Source organism: Euphorbia lathyris, chromosome 5 (assembly GCF_963576675.1).
Source record: "Euphorbia lathyris chromosome 5, ddEupLath1.1, whole genome shotgun sequence".
Taxonomy (NCBI): domain Eukaryota; kingdom Viridiplantae; phylum Streptophyta; class Magnoliopsida; order Malpighiales; family Euphorbiaceae; genus Euphorbia; species Euphorbia lathyris.
Genome location: NC_088914.1, coordinates 91919785 through 91947447, shown reverse-complemented (window position 1 = coordinate 91947447; position 27663 = coordinate 91919785). Strand labels below are relative to the sequence as shown.

General features: G+C 35.4%; 1 protein-coding gene across 3 annotated transcripts; it reads right to left on the bottom strand.

Moving 5' to 3' along the window:
* Positions 1–12046: 12046 nt before the first annotated feature.
* LOC136230788 (secretory carrier-associated membrane protein 1) lies at positions 12047–24983 on the bottom strand. Of its 3 annotated transcripts, none has more exons than XR_010689527.1 (14): positions 24663–24983; positions 23273–23329; positions 22878–22979; positions 22714–22776; positions 22233–22266; positions 22019–22141; positions 21720–21782; positions 21490–21583; positions 20056–20101; positions 19901–19968; positions 19004–19052; positions 17989–18054; positions 17759–17897; positions 12047–12181 (listed from the first exon to the last, which is right to left on the bottom strand). XR_010689527.1 is itself a non-coding variant. In XM_066019971.1 (13 exons), exons 1-13 carry the CDS (start codon positions 24714–24716, stop codon positions 17811–17813), a joined length of 906 nt encoding a protein of 301 aa, XP_065876043.1. In that variant the 5' UTR covers positions 24717–24983; the 3' UTR covers positions 17008–17810. The 3 variants fall into 3 exon arrangements, 1 of the variants encoding a protein (XP_065876043.1); XR_010689526.1 differs by lacking the exon at positions 12047–12181 and adding an exon at positions 17008–17251; XM_066019971.1 differs by lacking the exon at positions 12047–12181 and having other exon boundaries at positions 17008–17897.
* Between the last annotated feature and the right edge of the window lie 2680 nt (positions 24984–27663).

Genomic DNA, 27663 nt, shown 5'->3' with positions numbered 1-27663 from the left:
GGGTCTGTTTGGTTCAGTTGTTAGTTAATAGCTGTTGCGGTTGCTGTTTGCCGTTGCTGTTAGCTGTTGATGTTAATTGTTTGTTATTAGCTGTTTAATTACTAGTGTTTGGTAAAATTATATTGAACTGCTGTTGTTCGGATTTAAAATGTTTAAAATGGACATGTTTTAAATTAATCAACAATGAAATTATAAAAATGAAAAAATGCTCGTAACGTTTACAACTAGGAATAATTTTACTCTTAACGTCTAAAATGGTGCAATTGTTAGGGGTAATATTGTTTATAATTGCATAATTTTAGACGTTAAGGGTAAAATTGCTCCGGACTATAAATATTAGAAGTATTTTTGCACCTTATCCTATTATAAAATAATAAATGTGTTACACAAGTTAATAAAAATAATTTATATAAAAATAAAAAAATTATTGAACGCAACAAATTCTTGTTCTTCTAGTAATTATGTTGTAAAAATATAAATAATGTTAAAGAAGGATAATTTTGTTAATAACAAATAACTCCAAATAGAAGTTTTTCGTGAAACATTCCAGAACGTTGCAGTTTCTAGAGAAAATGCTAAACTCTGCGGTTAAATAAACCTAACCAAACGTTATATTTCCTGCGGTTTGGAATGAAATGTTCAACGTTCTTTCGAAAAGTTGAAACAAACACCCTCTAAGAGTACCCACGAATAAAATAGGAGGGGTATGAGACGGGTATGGGTAATTAAAAAATAAACGGGTAACAGTTTGGGTTTGATATGGATAGGTACCCTAATTTTTGCTATCCTTACTCTTTATGCCGGTGTTAGAGGGTAAATTACACTTATGGCTTCTGAACTTCTTATTTATTTCATACTTCCTATTTATTTCATTATGACCCCTAAACTTTAAAGCTTAATTTTATGGTTTATGAACTTTATACTCAACATAATAGTCTTTTTTTTTTTTACTGTTGATCGTAAAAAGAGTGATGACGATCTTAAAATTGAAAAGTTCAAGAGCTGGAATTGTTTATAACTATATTGGAAACATAAATTTTGAGTTTTCAAGTCATAGTTTTCAAAACTTCATTTCTCTTAACTAAGCAGTTAAATGACATTAAAAAAGAAAAAAATTCAAGAATTAAAATTTTTTAGAATATTATTTTCATCAGTTCTACAATAAAGATATCTTGTATTGGAGTGGTCATTTTAATCAACGTTAAAAAGAGTCATTATGTTAGTAAAATATAAATTTGAGGAGTTATATTGTTCGGTTTTAATTTTAATCAACCTTAAAAAGAGTAATTATGTTAGTAAAGTGCAAAGCTAAGGAGTTATAATGTTCGGTTTTAAAGTTCAAGTGTCTTAATAGTAGGAGAAAAACTTAGGTGTCGTTTAGTTCGCGGAATAGAATGACTATTACAAAGGAATAGAATTCCAAAGAATGGAATAGAAATTCCTAGGAATAATTATTCTTATGTTTGGTTGGTGGAATAAAATAGAATGTAATAGATAGTTTTTTTATTCAAAAGACAACATTACCCTCAAATGTAATGTCTTATTTCTTTTCAAATTTTAATTATTAGTATAAATTGTTTAAATATTTAATATATATTATTTTAAAAAATATATAAAAAACAGAAAAAAAGGAAACATGAAAGACGGTATGAAAAACGGAAAAAATACGAAAAAATTTAAAAACAAAAAAACAATAAAAACATAATTATAGAGACGTGGAAAACTATGAAAACACAAAAATAGGAAAAACATGTAGAAAAAACTCGTGAAAACAAGAAAATGCAAAAAAACACAAAAAAGATAAAAAGATGTGGAAAAAATGAAAATGTTAAAAACACGAAAATATGAAAAACAGAAAAACATGAAAAAAATTCAAAAAAAAAACGTGAAAACACAGTGAAAAAATTCGAAAATCTGAAAAAAGCGAAAAACGTTAAAAACACGAAAATATAAAAAATGTGTTTATTACGTTTTTCATATTTTCATGTTTTTTGTATTTTTTTTACGCTTTTTCATATTTTCCAAGTTTTATTGTTTTTGGTGTTTGTTCATATTTTCGTATTTTTTGTGTTTTGTCACATGTTCGTGTTATTCACGTTATTGTATTTTTTTTTTCACATTTTAGTTTTTCCGTTTTTCGTGCTTTCTTTTTTTCGCATTTTTGTATTTTCGGCATTTTATTACTTTTTCGTGTTATTCACGTTTTTTCTTGTTTTTCGTATTTTTTCACGTTTTCGTGTTTTGTTTGTGTTTTTTGCATTTGCATGTTTATCACGTTTTTCACGTATTGTCACATTTTTGTGTTTTAGCATATTTTACGTTTTCGTGTTTTCGTATTTTTTTCACGTTTTCATTTTTTTTCGTATTTTTCATGTTTTTAGTATATTTCGTGTTTTGTCATTTTTTCGCGTTATTCATGTGTTTGCTTTTTTTTGCGTTTTCTTGTTTTTCATGTTTTTCGCGTTTTTTTTTTGCATATTCTCGTGTTTGTAACTTTTTTACATTATTCATGTTTTTGTGTTTCATATTTTTCGTATTTTTACATTTTTCACGTTTTTTTATGATATAAATTATGGATTCGCCAAAATATATAGGATTTGAGAAATGGGCTAGAGAGAAGATTCAGGATTTAATGGAGGGTATTGTAAATTACAAAAATACAAAATTAGGAATAGGCTATTCCTTTTGATAAATTAAAGAATAGCTATTTCATAAAAAAATATTGAATCAAAAGGTCGGAATAGCTATTTCTTGGAAATAGTTATTCTATTCCCTCTCTATACCGCAAACCAAACGAGCCATTGGGGTTTATGGGTGTAATTAACCCAAATGTATGTGGTGTGTATCTTTGTTTCGTTTATTTAAATAAGACTTAATACATCACCAGCTCCCTGAACTTGTTCATAATAATATATTGGCCTCTTAAACTTTGCAAGTATCTTACTAGCTCATTGAATTTGATTATTTCGTATCACCAACTCCTTGAACTTGTCCATAAAAGTAGATTAGCTCACTGAGCTTTATAAGTGACTCACAAACTCCTTAAACTTGCTTATTCCATAACAACTAAATACAAAAACCTATTAAATCTAAATTCTAAAAATACATCTTCATCTATTCGAAAGATAATTTTTTTCTCTTCTCCTACCATTCAACCCATTATAAGAGTTAGTGTTTCAGGTTTGAGAGATCGAATGGATGAGGATTGTGAGTTAGTGTTATAGTTTTTGTATTTAGTGGTTAACGAATAAGCAAGTTTAAGGAGTTGGTGAGACACTTATAAAGTTCAATGAGCTAATCTACTTTTATGGACAAGTTCAGGGAGTTAGTGATACGAAATAATCAGTTTTAAGGAGCTGGTGAGGCACTTGCAAAGTTCAGGGAGTCAATATACTATTGTGGACAAGTTCAAGGAGTTGGCGATGTATTAGCATTTAAATAAGGGAAAATTATAAAACTAGGTCAAATGGGAGACCCATTTTTATATTTAACCCATTTACTCAACCTACTATATATCTAGACTGTTTTTGTGTGACTTTTCCATAATAGCCTCAATATTTACGTGCGTCTGTCTCCCTCCCATCTGACTTCGCAGATTCGATCTTATGCGAAGCCTGCGAAGCTAATGTTTGCGTTTACTTGATGAATTTAATTAGCATATGCAAAATCTGTGAAGCTAATGTTTGGTTTAGTTGATGGTTTTAATTAGCATATGCGAAGCCTAGATGTGTTTTGAAGCTAATTCGCGAAGTGGTATATAACAAAAAATGTCAAATAACAACGGATTCTAACATTAAAATCATAACATTATCAAAATTTACAACAAGATTGCCACAATAACAACATTAAAATCATAATATTATCAAAATTTACAACAAGATTGCCACAATAAACTCCTAACAAATCACTTCAAAGTGAACCTGACTAATCTGGACGGAAACTTCTCTCTACAGGAAGTCCAGACCTTTTGGGATGAGAAATGGAAGTCCATACCTTTTGGGATGGACGTGTCCCATGGTGCACACTAAGATTGGCACAATCTCTCCTAACCAATCATTTTAAAGTGAATGTGCCAATCTTGAGGGAAATTTCTCCCTATATAGGAAGGAAAGATAGGAAGATCAAAAGTCTTGGAATCATTAATGGAGGAACCAACAGCCGTTTCGCGCACCCAATGAGAAGAGGGGAGAGAACGTTCGCATAAGGGGGAGTGGGAAGGTTAGGAGTATTATGGGAAAGTTACACAAAAACAGTCTAGATATGTAGTATGTTGAGTAAATGAGTTAAATATGTAAATGAGTCTCCCATTTGACCCATTTTTATAATTTTCCCTTTAAATAATGTATCCATTCCCCACCCGAACCCTTTTTTTTTCTTAATTATGTCTCCCTTTCTCCAAGGTTTTTAAATGTTGTTTATGTTTTTTTTTTTTAATAAAATAGCAAAATGGCCTTAGGGTTTTTGGAAAAGTGAATTTAACTCTAATATACAGGATAAAATAAAATCATTTTAGTTACAACGTTTATAAAATGGTATCAATCTAAAACTGAATAATGGAACTGGACACCTCAAATTTGTGAAATAGTACTAATTTAGTTTAAAGTTTTGTTATCAACGGTTAAATTAGTACTATTGCATAATCTTGAGAATAAAATAGTGATATTTGTTATATTGAGTCTAAATTACTAAGATCGTTTTGGTACTTTATTTATATGTCTTTGTTAAATAACGTGTCATGGATGTTCATATTTGCCTTACCACGAATAGGAACATGAATATATTTTTGTAGTAATTAATGAAATAAAGAGCTGGATGAATTTACAAAGTGTTTCGATAGCTTTTTGAATTTGTTTATAATATCATTATTAATCCTATAAATCCACGTGACAGAGTAAGAGAAGATTTGAAGCAATTGAAATACATATCACTTTAAATAAGTTAGACGACTAATAGATCAGTGTAAGTAAGTTGGTGAGGCTAATAGGCTATTTTAAGCAAATTCAAGTGGTCGTCGAGTTATTTTAAGTAAATTTAGGAGACCGATAAGCTTTTTGAGATAAGTTCAGGAGGTTCTTAATGTATTAAACCTCTCTTGTTTTTGTTCCAAACTTTTTTATACAGAATTCAGATAATTCCATTGGGGTGAAAAATATTAGAATGGAAGATACATTTGAAATTTATATTCGTTATCATCTCTATTTATTATATTTAGTTGAATATGAAAACATCTACATATATTTTTTTTTCAAAGAAAAGAACTTCTATTAACTAGAATTAGAAAAAAAAAATATCGATAAGGAATGAAGAAGGACAAACGCACTCTCCATGAACAAATAAAGAACTAACAACTCTGGCTATACAATGAACGGTTGGGTATGCTGAACATTTAAGAGATTGCAATATTATCTAACTCTTTAATTAGATAAATAAGATAGCTGATGAAAAAGCTAACGAATAGCTTGAACCACTGATAGACAATCTGAGTGGGTAGAGACGTTGTACTTAGTGGATTTAATCCATGAAAGTGCTTCTCGGACTGCAATGGCTTCAGCAAAGTCGAGCTTGTATAAACCATCTAACGAAGTATAAAACACAAGAATCCTCATGATCCCTTAATAAAAAATAATCTCCTCTTGGAACACACCTGTGCCGACATTACATGCAAGAAAGCCTTCCCCGGGCTACTGCTAGCACGAGCTTCCTGATATCGCAACATGAGGAACTTGAACACGTCGAGCCTAGGTGGACAACCAGTTAGCAAGAATCCTCACGAGACGAGAGCATAATCTAGGCTAGTTGAAGGTGCTTACTTTCCCAAACCACCATATTACGATGTCTCCAAATCGACCAAGCAATAACAACAATCTCCACCAACACTTTAGCTTCACCCAACGCTAGCATACTCGCAAACCAGTAAAGAAATTTGGAAGCATAGCCCAGACAATGATCAACGAAGAACAGTGTCTAGACTCGTTTGGTCACTCCGCAAGATAGAAAAGCATGGTGTTCGTCCTCCTCTGTTGTACTACGCACCGGACAAAAATTTGCAAGATTTTTATGTCGTCGTTCGAGGTTAGCCATCATGGCAAGAGACCGAGCTAGGAGTGCACATGATTGGTTAACCAGTCCGTTAACAAATACCATTAACCAGTCCATTTAATTCGGCTAACCATATTTCGATTAGCTTATTACTTCGGTCGGTTAACCATTAGTGACTTTTCGTAGCAAATATCACTTTAAATCTATAATTATTCACTTTAAAATAAATATATAATTACAGTTAACCTATTTTCGATTCGGTTTCGGTTTCGGAAATCGGTTTTCCGGTTAGTTGTGTGCAGCCTTACGAGAAACTAGTCTCCACTGAAAATTCTTGATTTTCAGGGCTACGTGAATATCCTAGATACTCGACCAATTTATCGAAACACGAGCCCGAGGGAGCAAAGGCTAAGGAAATTGAAAGTTTATAGCCACTTCGGAAGTACAACCTCTTCTTGTCTAAATACCAGAACCAACCATCTAGTTTACTCAAATATCGACGCGGAATGGAAAATATCATACATTGATCTATTGTAATGAAGGCTGACATAATCAAACCCCTGTTCCAGCAACCATTAACATTTAATAAATCTTGTACTTTGCTAGACGACAACGTCAAGTCAACCGCACTTTTGGGAGTAGGATTGATTAAGTCTGGCAACAAGGATCACGCCATATATCAGTAACAACTCCATTTCCAACGTTACGCTGGAGACCTTTAACTAGAAGCTCATGACCCTTCAGAATGCTATGCTAAATATAGGATGGATTATGTGTTGCGGAAACGACTAGCAAATTGAAAGCTAAAGCATAAAACAAATAGAGAAAACACCGGAATTTAACGAGGTTCGGCCAATATTGCCTACGTCCCCGGACACTACTAAATATTATTGCAAATGAGCAATTACAATAGAGAAAGGAGGAGAAAACAACAAAGCCTTAGAAATTAGAGGAGACTTATTGTGGGGTGACTTAAACCTAAAACCCAAGCCCAAATATATAGCCTTCCAAACTCCCTCAAAAAGCATAACTTTCCAATGTGGGACTTTTGAACAACTAAAATACAACTTCTCCTCTTCTTCCTTTAGACTAACAATGTGAGCTTCTTAAAAGAGAGCCACTTTTCTACAATCTCCACCTTGGCGATCTTCTAAGAAACATCAACCAAACTACCTCTCCAGCCTTTCCCTATACTCAGTAGCGTCTTCAAATTTCAACTTTGAGTAGAGATAACATTAATCAAGTCCAAACAATGTTGAAACTTGATTGATGTTACCACCTTCGTTGCCATATCTGCAGGATTGTCAGCGGTCGGAATCTTCTGAAGCTGTATTTGACCCGCTTTAAGAATTTCCCTTACAAAATGATAGCGAACGTCGATATGCTTCGTCCTTGCATGATAGACTTGGTTCTTTGCTAAATAAATAGCACTTTGACTGTCACAATGCACTTTGACATGCTTCTGTCCAATTCCCAACTCTTTTAGCAACCCTTGAAGCCAAATTGCCTCTTTAACAGCTTCTGTAACTGCCATGTACTCTGCCTCTGTCGTAGACAAAGCAACTGTCGACTGTAAGGTAGACCTCCAACTAACTGGTGCCTTCGCTATGGTAAACAAATAACCAGTAGTTGATCGCCGATTATCCAAATCACTGGCATAGTCTGAATCACAATATCCCACTATGCATTCGCCGACTTTCACATCCCGCTCAAACACCAAACCAACATCCACAGTATGTTGGATATACCGTAGAATCCATTTCACAGCTTGCCAATGTCCTTTGCCAGGATTATGCATATACCTACTCACAACTCCAACTGCTTGTGAAATGTCGGGCCTTGTACACACCATCGCATACATCAAGCTACCAACTGCATTCGCATAGGGAACATTTGACATATGTTCTCGTTCTTCATCACTTTCTGGAGATAGAATTGCACTAAGTTTGAAATGAGGAGCAAGTGGAGTACTGACTGATTTTGTCTTCTCATCCATGCCAAAATGTCTTAGTAATTTCTTTAGATATTGCTTTTGAGTCAAACAAAGTCCCCCCAATTTCCTATCTCTGCTTATCTCCATACCGAGAATCTTCTTGGCCTCACCTAAATCTTTCATTTCGAATTCTTGATTTAGTTGAGCCTTCAATTTTTCTATTTCTCCTTTATTTTTTGACGCAATCAACATATCATCGACATAAAGGAGAAGATAAACAAATGATCCATCTTGTAGCTTGCGTAAATATACACAGTGATCATACTTGCTTCTAGTGTACTTCTGCCCCATCATGAACTTATCAAATCTCTTGTACCACTGCCTCGGAGATTGCTTCAATCCATACAATGATTTGCTCAACTTGCACACTAGCTTTTCCTTACCAGGAACCTTGTATCCCTCTGGCTGAGTCATATAGATTTCCTCCTCCAAGTCCCCATGTAAAAACGCAGTCTTTACATCCAATTGAACTAGTTCCAAATCAAACTGTGCTACCACAGCCAACAATATTCTTATGGAGGTGTGTTTTACAACTGGAGAAAATACTTCATTATAATCAATTCCCTCCTTCTGAGCGTAGCCTTTAGCCACCAACCGTGCCTTGTAGCGAACACTGGACTTGTCAGGAAATCCCTCCTTTATTGCAAATACCCATTTGCATCCAATTGCCTTCTTTCCCTTTGGTAGACTTGCTAGCTTCCATGTCTGATTCTTTTCAAGGGACTGCATCTCCTCATCCATAGCATTTCTCCATCTTTCATCTTCTGAACTTTGTACAGCTTCAGAATAAGAGGTAGGAATTTCTTCAACTGAAGATGCACAAGCCACTGTATCATCATAGCGAGCAGGCTTTTTTCTATTTCTATGTGGCTTTCTCAATGCAATTGGCATCTCTTGTTGTGGCGGTTCTTGTGCTGGAACCTCACATTCTTCATCTGATCCTTCTACAGTACGACTATCAGATTCATTTGCTGGATCAATTTTTCTACCTCCTTCAAACTCCACCTGTTTGGAAGTATCCTCCACCTGCTGTGGAGTACCATCTGCTTGCTTATCTTTAACCTTCTTCAATACGGTGGATTCATCAAAGGTTACATCCCTGCTAAAGATTATCTTCTTGGACTCACGACACCATAAGCGATATCCTTTGACTCCAGAGGAAATGCCCATAAATACCGCTTCTTTTGCTCTCGGATCCAACTTTGATTCCTTAACGTGGTAGTATGCAGTGGAGCCAAACACACGTAAGGAATTATAATCTTTAGCTGGTTTTCCATGCCACACCTCTAAAGGTGTCTTGCCGTTGATAGCAGATGATGGTAACCGATTAATGAGATGGCTAGCATATGTTACAGCCTCAGCCCAGAACTGTCTGCCCAAACCAGCATTAGACAACATACATCGAACTTTCTCCAATAGAGTTCGATTCATCCGTTCTGCCACCCCATTCTGTTGTGGTGTATTTCTTATTGTGAAGTGTCGGACAATTCCTTCATCTTGACAAACTTTCATGAAAGGGTCACTTTTGTACTCTCCACCATTATCTGATCGGAGACATTTGATCTTCCTTCCTGTCTGAGTTTCCATCATCTTTTTCCACATGAGAAAAATTCCCAACACTTCATCCTTCGACTTCATAGTGTACACCCACACCCTTCTAGAGAAGTCGTCAACAAAGGTAACATAATAGGATTTACCCCCCAACGAAATTGTTTTGGAAGGTCCCCATACATCTGAGTGAACATAGTCCAAAATACCCTTGGTATTATGGATTGCAGTGCCAAACTTCACTCTCGTCTGCTTCCCTTTGATACAATGCTGACAAAGATCTAACTTGCAGGTCCGAACTCCATTCAATAACCCTTGACTCGCCAAAGCTTTTAAGGATTTTTTGCCTGCATGCCCCAACCGCATATGCCACAATCTGGTTGCTTCTAGCTCTTTATCATCACTGGAAACCACTGCTGCTGCCCCAGTAATTGTACTACCATCATAATAGTACAAGTTGTTGCTCCTTTGAACGCCTTTCATTACCACAAGTGCGCCAGAGATGACCTTCATGGAATCTTCTTTGATAACAACAGTGAAACCCTTTTTGCTCAAGACTCCGACTGAAATAAGATTCTTCGTCAAGCTCGGCACGTATCTAACATCTGTCAAAGTTCTGGTTGCACCATCATGATTCCTCAACTGAATTGAACCAATTCCAGCTGTCTTACAAGGACTGTCATTTGCTGTGTGAACAACTCCACCATCTATTTCCTTGAAATCAAAGAACCACTCTCTATTAGGACACATATGGTGGCTACAACCTGAGTCTAGAATCCATGCTTGCAACCCACTTGATGATGTCATGGTAGCCAATGAAAAATCTGAGTTATCATCATACTCGGCAACATTTGAATCTGCAACAGCCTTCCCTTTACCAGATTTGTTTTTCAGCTTAGGGCAATCTTTCTTCCAGTGCCCTTTCTCTCGGCAAAAGGCACATTCATCTTTGCCAACTCTAGATTTTGACCTCTCCTTCTTGCCTTTACTCTTCTTATAGGAACGACCTCTCATGACTAGTGCTTCTGCTGCACCACTGCTACTTTCTTTCTTATCTTTCTTTCTTAATTCATAGCTATACAATGCAGCACACACTTCCTTAAGAGACACCTCAGCTTTTCCATGAAGTAAAGTCGTTTCAAGAAATTCAAACTCCTCAGGAAGCGACCCCAACAACATCAATGCCAAATCTTCATCTCCAAAAGTCACGTCCAACTTCATCAAGTCGGCAACAAGCTTATTGAAACTCGTGATATGGTCATTCATCGTCGTACCAGGAACATATGAGAACCTGAACAACCTTTTCTTCATATGAAGCTTATTTTGACTGCTTTTCCTTAAGAACTTGTCCTCCAATGCCTTCCACAAAACACTTGCAGAAGTTTCCTTACTGAATGCATATTTTTGCTCTCTAGAAAGGCATGATCGAATTGTACCACACGCCAAACGGTTTATTGTTTTCCAATCCTTCTCATCAACATCTTCTGGTTTCTCTCCTTCAAGGGCAATATCTAGACCTTGTTGAAACAAGGCATCCAAAACTTCGCTTTGCCAAATGCCAAAATGACCAGTACCATCAAAGATCTCCACAGCAATTCTGCTGTTTGACACGCCTATTCTTGACAGAATAGATGTCTTTACCGATGTGGGACCCTGTGATGTTTCATCAGTCGCCATCTCAGCTCAAATTGAAAAATCACCAATAATAACTTGCCTTAAATAACTGCACTAGAAAAATTCCCAGGCCACTGGTGGAGTCACAAAACGGTCTCACTTAAGTACCAGCTTTCTTAGGCGATTATTGCCCTTTTGACAGAATTTTCCTAAGCACTCAAGATAAAATATTATCTAAGATTTTTCCAAATGAGTGTTTTAAACACTACCTTTCAATTTGCTAAATTGTCAACGAAACCAAAAAAAAACTTTTCTGATGTGCCGACCGTTCAGTCTAGCTGCGGCGCACAGAGCATACTAAGTTTTTAAAACCAATGAAACCCCGAGAAAAGAAACTTTTCTGATGTGCCGACCGATCAGTCTAACTGCGGTGCACAGAGCATACTAAGTTTCTAAACCAAGGCTCTGATACCAATTATTGCGCAAACGACTAGCAAATTGAAAGCTAAAGCATAAAACAAATAGAGAAAACACCGGAATTTAACGAGGTTCGGCCAATATTGCCTACGTCCCCGGACACTACTAAATATTATTGCAAATGAGCAATTACAATAGAGAAAGGAGGAGAAAACAACAAAGCCTTAGAAATTAGAGGAGACTTGTTGTGGGGTGACTTAAACCTAAAACCCAAGCCCAAATATATAGCCTTCCAAACTCCCTCAAAAAGCATAACTTTTCAATGTGGGACTTTTGAACAACTAAAATACAACTTCTCCTCTTCTTCCTTTAGACTAACAATGTGAGCTTCTTAAAAGAGAGCCACTTTTCTACATTATGACCAATTTCTGTGGAGAAAAATCAAACGACGGAAAGTACCTTGCCCGGAGCACCTAGCTACCAAAGAAACTAACATGATCTGCCACCCCTGTTCGGCCAATAGTGTCACGTTAAAATCTCTGAGATTCTGAAAGCCTGTGCACCTTTGAGCTTCAAGGAAACACAATTTATACCAACTCAGCCAGTGAATCACTCGAACTACTCGAACTCTTCAACTAAAAATGATGTAACATATTATTCACCTCATTACAAAATTGTTCTAGCATTAAGAAAACACTCATGATCAGGGGCGTATATAGGGGGGCCTGAGCCCCTCCGGCCGCCGGAACCACCATGGTCACGAGTAGTTTCAGCCCCCCAAATATTAGTGTATATAGGTTTTATGTAGCAATGTTTTATTATTTAAAGATAGATGAGATGGTTAAAACACTTGCTTCTTTTTAAAAGGTCCTAGGTTCAATTCCCCCTAATCTCAATTTATTTTAAAAAATGTTTATTTATTTAAATTTTATTTTTCAATAATTACAAAACTATGTTACCATTATTAATTTATTTATTTATTTTCATAACACTCTTTAACTCATTTTTATTATGGATTTCCATTAAAAAAAATTAATTTCTTATTTTTGAGACTCAGACAACTTAATTTCTAAATTAAATTTTAAAAATAAAAATAAAAATAAAAAATTAAATATATCCCTTTACGTGTTAGGCTTGTCCAAAATTCAAAATTTCAATATTTTGGACCTATTAGGTACTACATAAATCCAAATTTCTAATTTTTTAGGTCTGGTAGACATTTCTAAGTCCAAGTTTCTAATTTGTTTGGCTTGTTAGGTCTCTATAAATCCAAATTTCTAATATTTTCTTTTGGCTTGTTAGGCATTTCTAAATCCAAATTTTTAATTTTTTTTTGCCTGTTAGGCCTCCATAAATCCAAATTTCTAATTTTTTTTGGCCTCTTAGGTCTCCTTAAAATTGATTCTTGACCATTCAAATTATAACACGCATATATACAAAAAAAATTAAGCAAGTTTGATTTAGCAAAAAAAAAATTCCGAACACACGTGTAAAATCGGCCCCCCCGACCGACTAATCCTGTATTCGCCACTGCTCATGATGAATGTGGAAATAGATTGTAAAACAAACTTGATCAAAATTTCTTTCCCTGCCCTCGAGAGGAACTTCTCCTTCCAGTTACTAATCCGGTTCCAAATACGATCTTTTAAGAAATCGAATGTCTGCATTTTACTCTTCCTAATTACAACTGGGGCCCCAAGATAAAAACCCATATTCGACACCTCTCTATCGCCTAAGATCGAGCTCACCATTGCCCTTTCCGATGTCAAAATGTTCTTGTTGAATAGAACTAAGGATTTTTGAAGATTAATCCTCGCTCGCTCATAGGATTGAAGACACTGCTGAATGGTAGACGCCTGTGAGGAATTAGCTTTGAAAAACAGATAACTGTCATCCGCGAAGAAGAGATGGAAGATATTAGGTGCCAAACGAGCTACTTGACACCCATGAATACGACCCACTCTTGCGTTCGTTAATAGAAGTGAGGACAACCTTTCTACACAGAAATAAAAAAGGAGACAACGATTTCCTCTATCGGAGACATCGAGATGGGATAATAGGACCTAGCTCCCGTCCCCTATGGGTAATATTATACTTCATTGAAACTACACACAACATCAACCAAGAGATCTATTGATCATGAAAACCGAGCATGTCGATCATACTACGTAAAACATTCCACTCAACCTAATCGTATGCCTTTCTAATATCCAGCTTGCGGGTAGCCATCCCTCGTTTACCCTGGTGTAAGCCTTTCAGCTTATGAATAAACTCTTAAGCCACAATAATATTGTCCGAGATTAAACAACCCGAAAGGAACACACTTTGACAATAAGAGATTCTCGAAGGCAATACCTTTTTGAAGCGATTGGCCACATTTTAGAAATAAAGTGCGACCGGTCGAAGATCCCTTACAAACTCCACCTCTATTTTCTTTAGAATATACACAATAAGGGTATCATTCAACTGAGGGAGATGCGAACTATTGAGGATCGAGAGACAAGAAGTAACAACATTTGGACCCATAATGCTCCATAATGGCTAATAGAATGCCTAGTTGAGTCCATTCGGACCTGGGCTCTTATCTCGATGCACCAAGAATTAAGCAGATGGAACCTCATCTACATCAAACAGAAGCAAAAGAAAAGCATTATCCTCCTCAATTACCCGATAATGAATAAGAGGAAGAATGCCAGTCGCTTTACTGCCCGAGCTCGAGAAAATATCATGAAAGTAATTTGTCAGAAGCATTTCTAATCCACCAACCCAACCCCGCCACTCACCATTGCTGTCTCGGAGCTCTAAAAATGAATTATTACGCTTTCTAGCAGAAGCATAAGCATGAAAGTACTTCGAATTAAAATCTCCATCCTACATCCAAAATAATTTTTCCCGTTGTTTCCATAAATCCTCTTGTTGTTGAAGAACCTTAGCATAATTTTTAGAAGCTTTCCTGAACTGCTCCAAACTATTACAGATATGTCTTTCCTATAAAATTTTTGATTTGAGAATGCAACCCAGACATCGATATGAAAATTTCCCTCCAAATACTCACTCCAGCCCCTAACAGATTCGGTACAACAGTGAATTTTATCGAGAACGGACCCCGAGCTAATCTTATTGCACGCTTGATTGATGATCGAGCCACAGCTTTCTTCCTGTAACCAACAGTTCTCAAAACGAAATCTTTTGATGAGAGGAGCTCGAACCCAAATTTCCAAGAGTAAATTTGTATGCTTCGATCTTACTATGATTAAGTTCCGCAAATTGGAACTTATAACTCTTCTTTCCATTTCGAATTAGCCAGAACATGATCTAACCGTTCTTAAATCCACCTATTCGAACCTTACCCACTTCCCAAATAAACAAATGCCCCTTCATTGCCGTGCTCACTAAACCGCATTCTTCCAGGGCCAATTTGAAACCCTCCAATAACTAGTTAGGATGACGATTATCACCCTTTTTTCCGAATGATTAATAAAGTCTCCAATACTGCACCACACATGACCCGAGGACTCAAACAACGATCATAATAAGTCCTAAGATTCACAACGCCTACTTTGTCCAGGATAGCCGTAAGAACCCAATCTCTAGGTGGGAAGATGATGGAAAGAGATACGAGCGTCAATGAAATTCTAAAAAGATGAGATAATAGTAACTGAGATGTTGTGGCGCCATAATAGACCCAACCCTCCCCCATGACCCTTGCTATCAACCACATCATAACCTTCAAACCCCAAACTTTTACTAACAGCAGCAATTATTTTCCATTAGGAATAGAATCAATGACTTATGGGCTCACATCAAGTGCCGAAGGACGTTAACTTTCCGAGGATTGTCTGAGACTCATAATCCCAAGCGGGCTTGAGTCTCAGGTCCCACTCTTCCACCATTTTTTGACTGATCGACATAGTTAACATGCACTTCCATATATCTTGCTGTGTTTTTGGCCTTTTAGGATCCAGAATAAGGTCCTCATCTATACCCTTGTGAAGATTATTAGATCCTCCCTTACCCAAACGCTTGGAGTTGGATAAAACTAGACTTTTAACAGGTTGGTTTGGCTCTTTTTCCTGATTAGGTTTAATGGTAGCCATAGCATTCTAAATAAGACCGGTACCCTCATCCTCTCTCCTCCTCTTCTACCGATTCCCGGAGCCATGCTTGACCAATTTGAACCCCATGCTTCCGGATTACAGCTCTCAACCCACTACCAAATAATCTCTCTGTGGGTGTGTCAGGGTTGTCAAAGAGAAAGGGACAAAACTGATCCGCGTATCCGATTATGCCGCAATAAAACAAAATTATGGTAAACTTTCATACCTAAAGTTCACCTAAGCCATTCACCCTGCTCCTCTTCAGCTTTTGCCCCCTTTTATGGGTTACCTACATCAATTGTTACTTTTAAACGTAAATAACTCTGATGTAGGCCTGTGAAGTTTTTAAGATTGCCTTCAACAAACTTCCTTATCTTATCCCCAATAGCTTTACAAGTAGCCTATGTCTGAAACCCAATCGGAAAATCAGAGAGCTGCACCCCTATTATCAAATCTTTCAACTCCAGGTGTGTCTCTTGTTCAGAAACATCGAGTTGCTGGACAATCAGTAAGTTTTGATTAAAGGTCCACAGACTGTCGTTGAGGCTCCTCGCCATGTCGAGCTCATGGTAGAATTGAACACATCACACCCCTCCATGTTCGTTTCAGTAATCGTAACTCCCTTGACAGGCTGTCAGATTGAGGCTAAAGTGTTTTTCATGGATTCAAAGTGGGTGGCTTTGGCAGCAAGAAAGAAAATGTGAAGGAAACTCTCCCCTAACACCAATCCATCCGCATCTTCTAGGATTCCCTTGCCTTTGTCCGTCGGAATAGGAGTAAGCAAAACGAAGATAGCAGAAAATTCTATCAGACGAAGAAGCTAGCTTACTTAGGGTTAGGACTGCTCAAAGAAGCAGATGTGAAACACTCCAAATGGAGAGACTTCTCCTTTTTATGAAAACATCTATATAGCAATACATCAACATATTAACAATATGTTTAGTTGACACTACAAAACGAAACACTTTCGGGGACGAAAAAAGTCGCCCCAAAACCATAAAAAAATTCGTCCACTAACAATTTTTTTCCCTGATTCTATAGGGGATACAAAAAATTATGTCGTCCCTGTTCCTAGGGTCGACATGTTGTCCCTGCTCCTAGGGACAACCGTCGCCCCCGTTTCTAGGGACGACTGTAGTCCCCGTTCATAGGAACGACATATCTTTGTGGCCCAATTCAGAAACATTAAATAAAATTGAATGATCATATGTGCTTTTAATCCATTATCAAATACAAGCACAAATAATTTTATCAAGAAAGAAAATGTAAGACATCTTTCTATAAATTGAATTTCATTCATTCAATCACAAAAATTTCTAGGTATACGATTTCAAGTTACATATGAATCTCTTGATACTATCATCAAAAGAAGCAAAAGAATAAAAAAAAAACATTACAATATAGAAAATCATATAAATGGGAAACATGTTGAAGATGTTTATGTCTCCCATACTACATAATCCTAGAAAAAAATGAACCTATTCTCAACTTCTCTCTAACTTTGTCAAATTTATGTAATCACAAGGTTGATGAGTTTTTTTTCCTAAAGCAAGCCAAAAAAAGTGTGTATAGTGGTAAAGTCGGGTAAATTACATTCATGACTCCTGAACTATAATGCTGTTAACATTATAGCCCCTAAACTTTATTTCTTTATATAATAATTCTTGACTTTTATATTACTCTAACATTAAAGACCAAAATCTACAAAAATCCATTGAAAATTTAAAGAAATGACGACCTAGACAAATTTGATGAAATCATTGACTCTTCTATCACGTCACCATATATTGTAGTCAAACACTTAAAATATATATAAAAAAAATTAAAGTATTCGACCACAATTTACTGTGACATTGATAAAAAAAAGGATCGATGTAGTCGAAACTTATCTAGGTCATGATCTAGTTAATATTTTAATTGATTTTATTTTGTTGATTTGGAATTTACTGTTATAAATAATATAAAATTCAAGGTTTTTTATGTCAAGAAATAAAGTGAAAGGACCACAATTTAATAACGCTACAGTTCAAGGAACATAGATGTAATTTACCTGAGGAAAGAAGCAAGCCTGAGTATATATTGACAATTCCATAGAAATGTTGTCATAGTGCAGCCATCATGGTCCTTGCTGCTGCTTCCCGTTTCATCTCTGCAGCTTTTCCACTGCCTCGGAAATACATGTAAACTTGCTGTAAAATGGTAAAAGAAAAACGAGTAACTCAAACAAAACCTTAAGAGGGATTAATCCAGAATGCAATTTAGGACATGAGGATCACAAACCTGAATAACCCAAATACTGAGCATGGATTCGACAGCGAAAAATCCGAATCCGATAAAATAGAAGACCTGGTAAAAATTACCGCGTAAAAAAAAAATATTATTCCTCTGACCTATGTTATATGGAAATGGAAACGAAATCTACAGCAAAACTAGGAAAATATATTTGTAGAAAAATCTTAATATATCTTTAGCCCTTTTTTTAGGTAAAGTTAAGTGCTTTCTCCCACTACTTTGAAAATGTACTATTTAGCCTTTGAACTTGCTTAAAATGAGATATTAACTCTCCAAACACCACGTGGGAGTAACATGAGATTTTGGACATATTGAAGTGCTTACCAGTTTAAGCAAGTTTAGATCGCTAAAACGAGTTCAGAAACCAATAGCTCAATTTAAGTAAGGTCATAGAGTTAATAGATCACTTTAATCAAGTTTATGAGGTAAATAAGGCTTTCAAATTATAGTAGGACAATTGACTTTTCTGGACAAATACAAGAGGCTAGGAATGTACTAAGCCTTGTACAAAGTATAAGAAATGGAAATATGGGGTAAATGTATAAAAAAAAGGGCGGTCCGGTCGCATTACGCGTCCCCGCTGAGCGAGGGTCCGGGAAGGGGTCCCACCACAAGGGTGTATTGGGGGCAAGCCTTCCCTTGCCAATTTAATTGGCAAGAGGCCGCCCCTAATAAAAATATATAGATATATAATACAAGTGGCATAATAGAACAAAAAAAATTTAAGTGCCTTTTAAAAATATTAGAGATTTACCGAACATGTTATTAGTGTTTATCTCCTTTTAAAAACACATTACATTCTAAAAAATGAGTTTCTAAATTTTAAGAAACGCGGTTCTAATTATTTTTTTTTTTAAATTACGGAAACATAACCCGAAACATTTGATACAAGTTTAGATCAGATAATGTAATTCTGCATTCTATGTCAATAATGCAAAATATAGTACATGTCCATTTCAATGATAATGTCAATACTACCGGGCGATAAAAGCTAAAAACTTACTCCGACAAAAGCATTGCTGGCGGCAAGATCTATAGCAGGCAAAATTCCTCTGTCCACAAAAGCACAGATAACATATTAAGTCCTTAGTTGGTGGTGAACATGTAATTAGTTAAATGAGCATCATCGTTTTATATACGTCTGAAATTGTATTTTTTAAGTTTGAAATAAATTCTTTACCATTTCTCTATAGCTACATCAAACACAAAAAATTGCTTTTGAACTGTTACAAATGCAAATTTCATGTAGATGAAATAAATAATGTTAATCGAGTTTTATGTTTGAAGTTGATTTTACTAGGCATCAGGAGCCTTATGTGTGCAATTATAATTGATCAAGGTTTTAATGTATCAAATTGAAATATTAAGGCTTGATCAGCAAAAATCAAAAGGATAACTTTTCCCCCATATCAATAAAGAAATCAAATGTGTTAAGCACTAAAGGATTTAGACATGGAAATAGACGAGTAAAAGCAGCCAAATTAAGGGTCAAAATGACCTTGAAATTGGTAAGCATATGATCGGTTAGTCTAAATCAAAGTTTAAGTATCAATTTGGTTATAAAATCGGCAATATTTGACAAATTAGTTTAAATACAATCATTTCAAAACCTAAAGTGATCCTGTCAAATTTGAGCTAATCTGTCAAATATTGTTAACTTTAAGACTGAGTTGATACTTAAACTTCGATTTGTATTACACTGACTACTTAATCTTTGATTTGGCTTAAACAGATCATGTTTGGCAACTTCAAGGGCCATTTTTATCCTTAATTCAAAAGAATTCAGCGAGAATAATGATCTGAAACACGCTTATCCAGTGCAGCAATTCACTTTGTAGAATTAACGTAGTAGTAGTTAGTTAACAAAATGCTTAATGATACAATGAAAAAGTATACTTACGTAAGTGAATTCCCTTTGAAAATCATAGGAGGAGCAATAGTTGCATAAACGCAGAAGCCAATATGGACCTTCATTATGGACACAGACAACAAATTATTAATTTGCAGAAAATATTCGAAGTGGAAGATCTATGATAAGGATATGAATGAGCTTACACTGTAAGTCATGAAAAACCACCCAAATTTCAAAGCACTATCAGTCCTGCAAATGAAGTTAAAATACCATTTTGTTAAAAAGACCTGATATGTCTAGAAAACACAAACTACAAATGAAGTTAAAATACCATTCTGTTAAAAAGACCAAAACACCAACATATAAGAAAAATATAACTAAAAGCAAAACAATGTTATTTAGCGTAAATAATTAAAACCTCAATAAACTTTGGTCAAATACACTAGTAACTCCTTATATTTTCAAATTTTAATTTTAAATATCAGTTTTAAGAGTTTTTGAACATTAAATACATGTAAAAATGCAAATATTACTCTTGCTAATTACTTTAAATGGTTTTCTTCTTCTTCCCAAGTCCCAACCCTTCCTAGCTGATTTTTTTTCAAAATCATCAATTTCTAACTTTTTGAGACTAACAAAACTCGGCTGTCAAATTAAAATTTGACAACTGATTTGTGTTAGTTTCAGAAGTAAAAAATTGAATTTGATGAAAATAAAATAAATATGTGAACTAGGAACGACGGGAAGAAAAAGAAGACCATTTCAAGTAATTAATAAGGGTAGAGTAGGTATTTAGCATCTGTTTAAAGGAAAAAAAAACTACTCAGGGAGACATGAAAATATAGGGATCTTAAATTAATTTTTGTAAATACAAGGATGTAATAGTGTATTTGACCAAATCCTATGGAGGCATGAATTAATTCCCGATTATTTACTAGTTAATACTGAAGGAGAGGAATAATATCAAAAGGACATTAGACATTTTTCTAAGTTATACTAATATTGAAACTAGGATGAATAAATTGTGTACCACAGTTATGAGATATGCCTAAGAAAATTTGCACTTGTATATCAAAATATCAATTGAAACTACACTTCTATTTATGAATTTCTAATCCATCCTACATGAGATGGATGACCTGGTTGATTTTGTCAATAAAGATCAAACAAGTTAACTTTTAGGATTCAGAGTACAATTTCCCATATTCAATTCTCCATAAAAAGTTATGTCCATTTTGAAAGAAACCAGCTTTCCCTGGTAGTATGCATGTAGAATACAGATTTCTCCCATAGAAAAACAACCTAGTGTCTTTTATTCTCCCACACTTCCAGACTATTTCAGAAAATGTGCAATTATGCATTCTTTTGCATGACAACATATCAGAACATCAGATATCCGTAAGAATTCAAATTCAAAAATTCAGGGATACAGATATCACCAACCAATATCAGGAGGAAAAAAAAAACTAAGAAGCATTGCAGATCAGTCAGGACTCCTTGAAATTCCTATTATGCTATTTCTACAATTCCAAACAACCTTATTGAATTATCATTGAAGTAAATTTCACATCATGAGCTCTAATTTAATATAGCAGTCTGAATAATTAAAAGCAAGGCGTAAATTACCAAGGTAATACCTCATTGCACGATATAGAGGACGATACCATGAAACATAGGCTCCAGGAACCCCGGAAATGAAGTAGATGACAGCAAGAAGCCAAATTATTGGACCTGGGAGAGAGAAAAGTTAGAACAAAAAAAGTGGAGAAAGAAGAGCAGTGGAACTAAAAAAAGAGAACTGTTTAGCCTTTAGAAAGAACAATGCAAGGATGCATTAACTAGATTAAATAAGTTGATTCAAGCTAACCTCCGCCTTTGATCCAGGCAATGGTGACTGCCACAATATTCCACAGAAGACACACAACTAAACCTGCATTTCGCAAAATTAAGTTCTTGATAAAACTCCTTATTTTATGATGCTGCATCCATCATTAGACTAGGCTATACTACTTCGGAATATTGCCTTTGAGGTTCTCCTCACAATCAATCAAATAATGGAAACTTAAATATGAAGAAAACTAAGAAAATCTACAAGAATTCTTCATCAAAATGGCACAAAGAGAACTAAATGTTAAACCATAAATACAAGAAATATGATTAACTTACCCAACAATGTTGTAAATGCAACGTATTGCATCTTTTGTAGATGGAGTGGTATTTCAGCCGCAATATCATGATGAATTATAGGTAAAAATGGTGGCCAATTCTTATCTTCTAGCACAATTCCAGCTGCAAAAGAAAATTCCAGCATCCATATGCTTGTAAACTAACGTCACAGTTTATAATCTTTTTTCCTCATCAAATAGCTCAATTTATGTACCTCGCGCTATCGCATCTTCCTTCCGTTTTAGCTCCTGAAATACACCCAAAAGAAAGTCTTCAAAAAATTCAAGAAAATCTCAAGTCAAACCAGACAAGATTTTGCGAGGGTATAGCAAAAACCAATCAAGAAAACTTAAAAAGAAGATTGACAAAATAATAACAGGAATGATTCAAAGTGTTCACCAAAGAAAACAACTCTGTTTATCATCTTTTCATATTCTAAATATTCCACAGAATTCAATTCCATCCAAAAATGAGGTTTTAAAATCTCCAAACACACCACCCACTAGTACTAGCTAGCTACAATTAGCAAGTATTCCAGTTCTTAAAAGACATCCATAATGTCAACCAGAACAGTGAAAAGGATTTGTCAACAATGATATCCAGAAAAAGTGCAATACAAAACTAAATAATTCAGGGCACAGCGGATTTTCATATAAGCAGCAAGTTATGGAAGCCGAAATAGTACAATCAATCACCTGTTCCCTCTTCTTCAACTCAGCCTCTTTGGCTTGGAGTTCCTTCTCCTTTGCTTTCAGATCCTAGAGTTCAAGAAGCAAAATAGAAATTCTTAGATCAAAAAGGATATGCGTATTATTCAGAGATATACTGCATGAATAAACATATTCAAGTGTATCCATACCTTTCCGTTATCAAGTGGAATGTCAATCGTTGCACCACGGTCATAGGGTTCAGGGGGAAGGGGTGAAAGCCTTGAGTTTGCAGGAGGAACACTTACATTATTCTACAAATTTGGCAAGAATGTACCAAGACGAGCATAAAAAAAAAAAAAAAAAAAACAGGTTAATAAGATCAAGGAAAACTAAAACCTCCTCAGTGTACCAAAACAAACTAACAAAGGCAGTAATCATATTAAAGGGAAATAGAGAGCTTACATTATTCTACAAATTTGGCAAGATTGTACCAAGAGAAATCATAAAAAACAGGTTAATAAGATCAACAGAAAACTAAAACCTTAGTGTACCAAAACAAAGCAACAAAGGCAGTAACGATACTAAAGGGAAATGGCAAGCTTACTGTCATGTAAAAGGCACCACCACTAAATTTCCCTGATCCTTTCCCCTTTGCTCCGTCCTGGGACCAGTAAAGAAATAAAAAAAGAATAAGAACTCGGAATGTACAAACAAAACAAAACACCCTTATTACAGATAAAAAAATTGCAATCTAGAATAAGGATATGCACCACATAAAATGTAAAACAACCAATAAAAACCAGCATAAAAGTCCCAGAATACAATCACGAATAACTCATTCTCTAAGTTAATTCCACCTTAAGTAACCAGGGATGGAAATATGCAGCTGACTAGGATTCAGAAAAATAAATTTATTTGATCTTCAATCAGGACAATAAAAAAATGCAGAATTAAGTAAACACAATCAAAGACTGTATCTAAGCATGTACATAAGATTTAAAATATGCAGCATTGTCTAATAAAAAAGCAGGAATTGAAATCAATAAAGCTACACCACAACATACAAGGAACAACAATATTAAGCTATATGCACAATAAGATCTCAAACAAGATCTCAAAATCAACCTTAAGTAACTAGGGATGGAGATATGCAGCTGACTAGGATTCAGAAAATAAATTTATTTGATCTTCAATCGGACAATCAAAAACAAAGAATTAAGTAAACACAATCCATGACTACATGTATGTATGTACATAAGATTTAAAAATATGCAGCATTGTCTAATAAAAAAAGCAGGAATTGAAATCAATAAAGCTACACCACAACATATAAGGAACAATCTAAAGCTATATGCACAATAAGCTCTCAAATTCAACCTTAAGTAACCAGGGATGGAAATATGCAGCTGACTAGGATTCAGAAAAATAAATTTATTTGATCTTCAATCAGGACAATAAGAAATGCAGAATTAAGTAAACACAATCAATGACTACATTTATGCATGTACATAAGATTTAAAATACGCAGGAAATGAAATCAATAAAGCTACACCACAACATAGAAGGAACAATCTAAAGCTATATACACAATAAGCTCTCAAAATCAATCAACCTTAAGTAACCAGGGATGGAGATATGCAGCTGACTAGGATTCAGAAAAATAAATTTATTTGATCTTCAATCATGACAATAAAAAATGCAGAATTAAGTAAAGACGATCAAAGGCTGCATCATATTTAAAATATGCAGCATTGTCTAATAAAAAAGCAGGAATTGAAATCAATAAAGCTACACCACCACAACATAAAAGGAACAATCTAAAGCTATATACACAATAAGATCTCAAAATCAACCAATGATAAACAGATCTAAAAATGCTGATAATGAAACGAAATTAACATCAACGCAAATAACAACCACGCACAACCAGTAATCAAACTGCATTATGAAAAAAAAGTTGAAGTGGAAGAAACACATTGCCGTTAAACACATACCGCAAAAGGATTGACATCTTCTTCGTCGAAGGGATTAGAATCGTAATGTTTCATTCGCACAAATCAGAAGGGTCTAAATTTTGAGCGCAAAGAGGAAGAAATGGAAAGTAAGTATACAGAGAGAGAGAGATCTAAAATGTAGATAGATAGATAGATAGATAGTGGGAGGAAAATGGGGAAGAAGATCGGTGAGAGAGATAATGCGTTGAAAGCAAGAAAGGAATCGTTGAAAGCGGTTAGAAATGGTTGTTTGTTTCGCAGGAAAATTTACCAAACAGAAAATCTCGCTAGTGAGAGAGAGAAAGAGAGGGAGGGAGCGAAAGTGGGAGGTTTATATAGTGCAGTGTGGATGGCGTTTTTTTTAAATATATAAACATGTAATTTCAACAGCTAACCTTATCCAATAATTTTTTGGGATAAGTTTGTAAAAACACTCGGTAAAAGCAATTTTATCTCTAACATCTAATGCAATTTTAATTCTAATATTGATATTTAAAAGTAACCTTATCCCTAATGTTAGACTTATCAATAGAATGTGTAATACTCATGCACATTGAGTTCTGCCCCATTAGGATCGGGAAATCCTCAATACCCATTTTCATAGGGTTGGAGATAGGAAAGAAAATGATTCCCATTTTCGAAGATGGATCGGAGACAGTAATAGCCAGGGCCGTTCCTGATCTTTTAAAGATCCAGGACGAGATGATAAATTTGGATCCTTCATATATACATTTTAGTTTTTTTTAAGTTGGAGGTTGTATGATTTTTTATTATTATAAAGAATAAGGTACAAATTAAAAGGTTTTTTTATTGTATATATAAATGGATAATTTTGATAATAAGAGTAACAAATTTATGAGAGAAAATAAATGGAAAAAGAATGTATTTGATAGTGATAAAATGGGGAGAAGGAAATTGGAACCTCCAAACCTCAAGTAAAATTAGAATCATAAAATAATTTTTTATACCAAATGAACCAATCAATTCTAATATTATATGTTCTTTTATTTTTTATATGTATAATATAAAAATATTTTTTGAACTCTTTACTATTATGGACCCTGGACCGGTATCCTTCAATTCATAACCCAGTGTCGGCCCTAGTGATAATTATTCATATTTCATAGGAATTTTCAACTCATTGCCACTAAAGTTAATCGTGACTATATTCATATGTATTACATTAATATATAATATTAATGTTATATAATATATAATATATTTTATAGTATTTATTAATTATTTTCAAATTTAATATATTAATTACACTTTTACATTTAAATATCAATATATTTTATACATCAAGGAAGTTGCGATGTCGCTTTCTCCTGCGATGCGATGGAACTACGCCCTAACCTGTTGGACCGCCGTACTCCCTCCTCTATTCCCCCGATGATCCCATCCCTCCGCCCCCCAATATCCCGCCTCCGCAAAGACTCTCTTGGAAGGATATAGCTGCTGCAAGCTCGGCTACCAATGTTCTTAAACCTCGCAAAGACCTATGCACCGCTAGCCTGATTTGCATCAACATCGATGAAACGGAGCCGTTATTCCCAAGAGTTACCATCGATCCAAAAGCTTAAGAAGAAACTGGCAAAGCCCTGGGAGAATGCTCTCATTATTAAACTCCTTGGTAGAAGCCTGGGGTACGTAGTGTTACAACGACGAACTATTGAGCTTTGGAAACCAATTGTTGGGTAAGCATGATGGATTTAGGTGAGGGCTTTCACCTTGTTTAATTTGACAATGAGTTGGATAGAAGTCATATAATCAACGATGGTCACTAGCTGGTTCAGGGACATTACCTCACGGTCCGTACATGGTCTGCTGCTTTTAGTCCCACAGAAGCTAGCGTGGAAAAATCTATGGTATAGGTCTGTTTTCCCCAACTTCCCTTGTTATTTTATGATGAGGATGTCCTTTTGGGAATTGCAGCTATCGTCGGTAAACCGATTCGTGTGGATGAGAATACTGCGAAGAGAACCAGATGCTGGTTTGCTAGAGTTTGTGTGGAAATTGATCTTCTGAAACCTTTGATTGCACAGTTTGAGTTGGATGGGGAGGTTCAACAAGTAGAATACGAAGGTCTCCACACGGCTTGCACCAATTATGGTAGATACGGGCATATCAGAACATAGTGTTGTTGGCCGACTGTTGTCACTACAAAAAGCTCCCTAGAGGCCAGCGACATGGTGGTAGGAGAGGTGGATACTACAAAAGGTAGTGAAGCAAGGGGACCTGAGTTAACTTTGACGAAAGATACAAGGCCAGACGCCTCGGTTCCTAGTTCGGAAGTGTATGGTCCATGGATGTTAGTGCGTAGGAGAAAGTATCAGACACGTAATACTAGCCAAGTTAATACAACCAAAGGAGGTCAAGATGGATGGAAGTCATCAAAACTGAATCCTTTTGTTGCCCCATTACACAGGACAATACCAGTACAAGATCGGGGGTCTTCAAAGGTTTTAGTGCGATGAACAAGGGGATCAGCGAAACCGAACATGTGGGATCTAGCTCGATAAGGGAGAGGGGTTAGCAAAGCAAGGAGCTAGATAGAAAGAAAATAGGGAGCAAGGGATGATTTTGTTGGTCCCGTGTAACTTAGTAGGATTAGTTCCCAGGGGGGGTTAGGAACTAATGTAACTTTTTCGCTTTAAGATGTTGACTTAATTAAATGTTTGACAATTTAACTTAGCTTTAGGTCGGCAGGGCTGAGTGAAGTATGAGACAGCTTTAACCAGATACCGACTAGAGCTGTTTCAACTGTGAGTTGGGAAGTAACACTTTAGATTAGCTTCCAACTCAGCACTCTGATTACTCAGTTTCGGTTTGTACAAATTATTTACTGAGTAATTTAAGCAAGCAACACATACACATACATATATATCAAGAGAAGGGGTTAGAGATTACTCAGCAGACTTATCCTGGTTCAGCCTCACCGCCTACGTCCAGCCCCAGAATCCCTCCGGGCTTTTTCAATCCACTGCTGAGCTCTTTAAAG

Excerpts from the sequence above, each read along its gene's own strand:
- LOC136230788 (XM_066019971.1), bottom strand. The coding sequence starts at position 24,716 with ATGAAACATTACGATTCTAATCCCTTCGACGAAGAAGATGTCAATCCT. Across the intron at positions 21,584-21,719 it reads TGCCTGGATCAAAGGCGGAG|GTCCAATAATTTGGCTTCTT; the intron begins GTTAGCTTGAAT and ends TCTCTCTCCCAG. Across the intron at positions 17,898-17,988 it reads TCAGTATTTGGGTTATTCAG|CAAGTTTACATGTATTTCCG; the intron begins GTTTGTGATCCT and ends ACCATTTTACAG.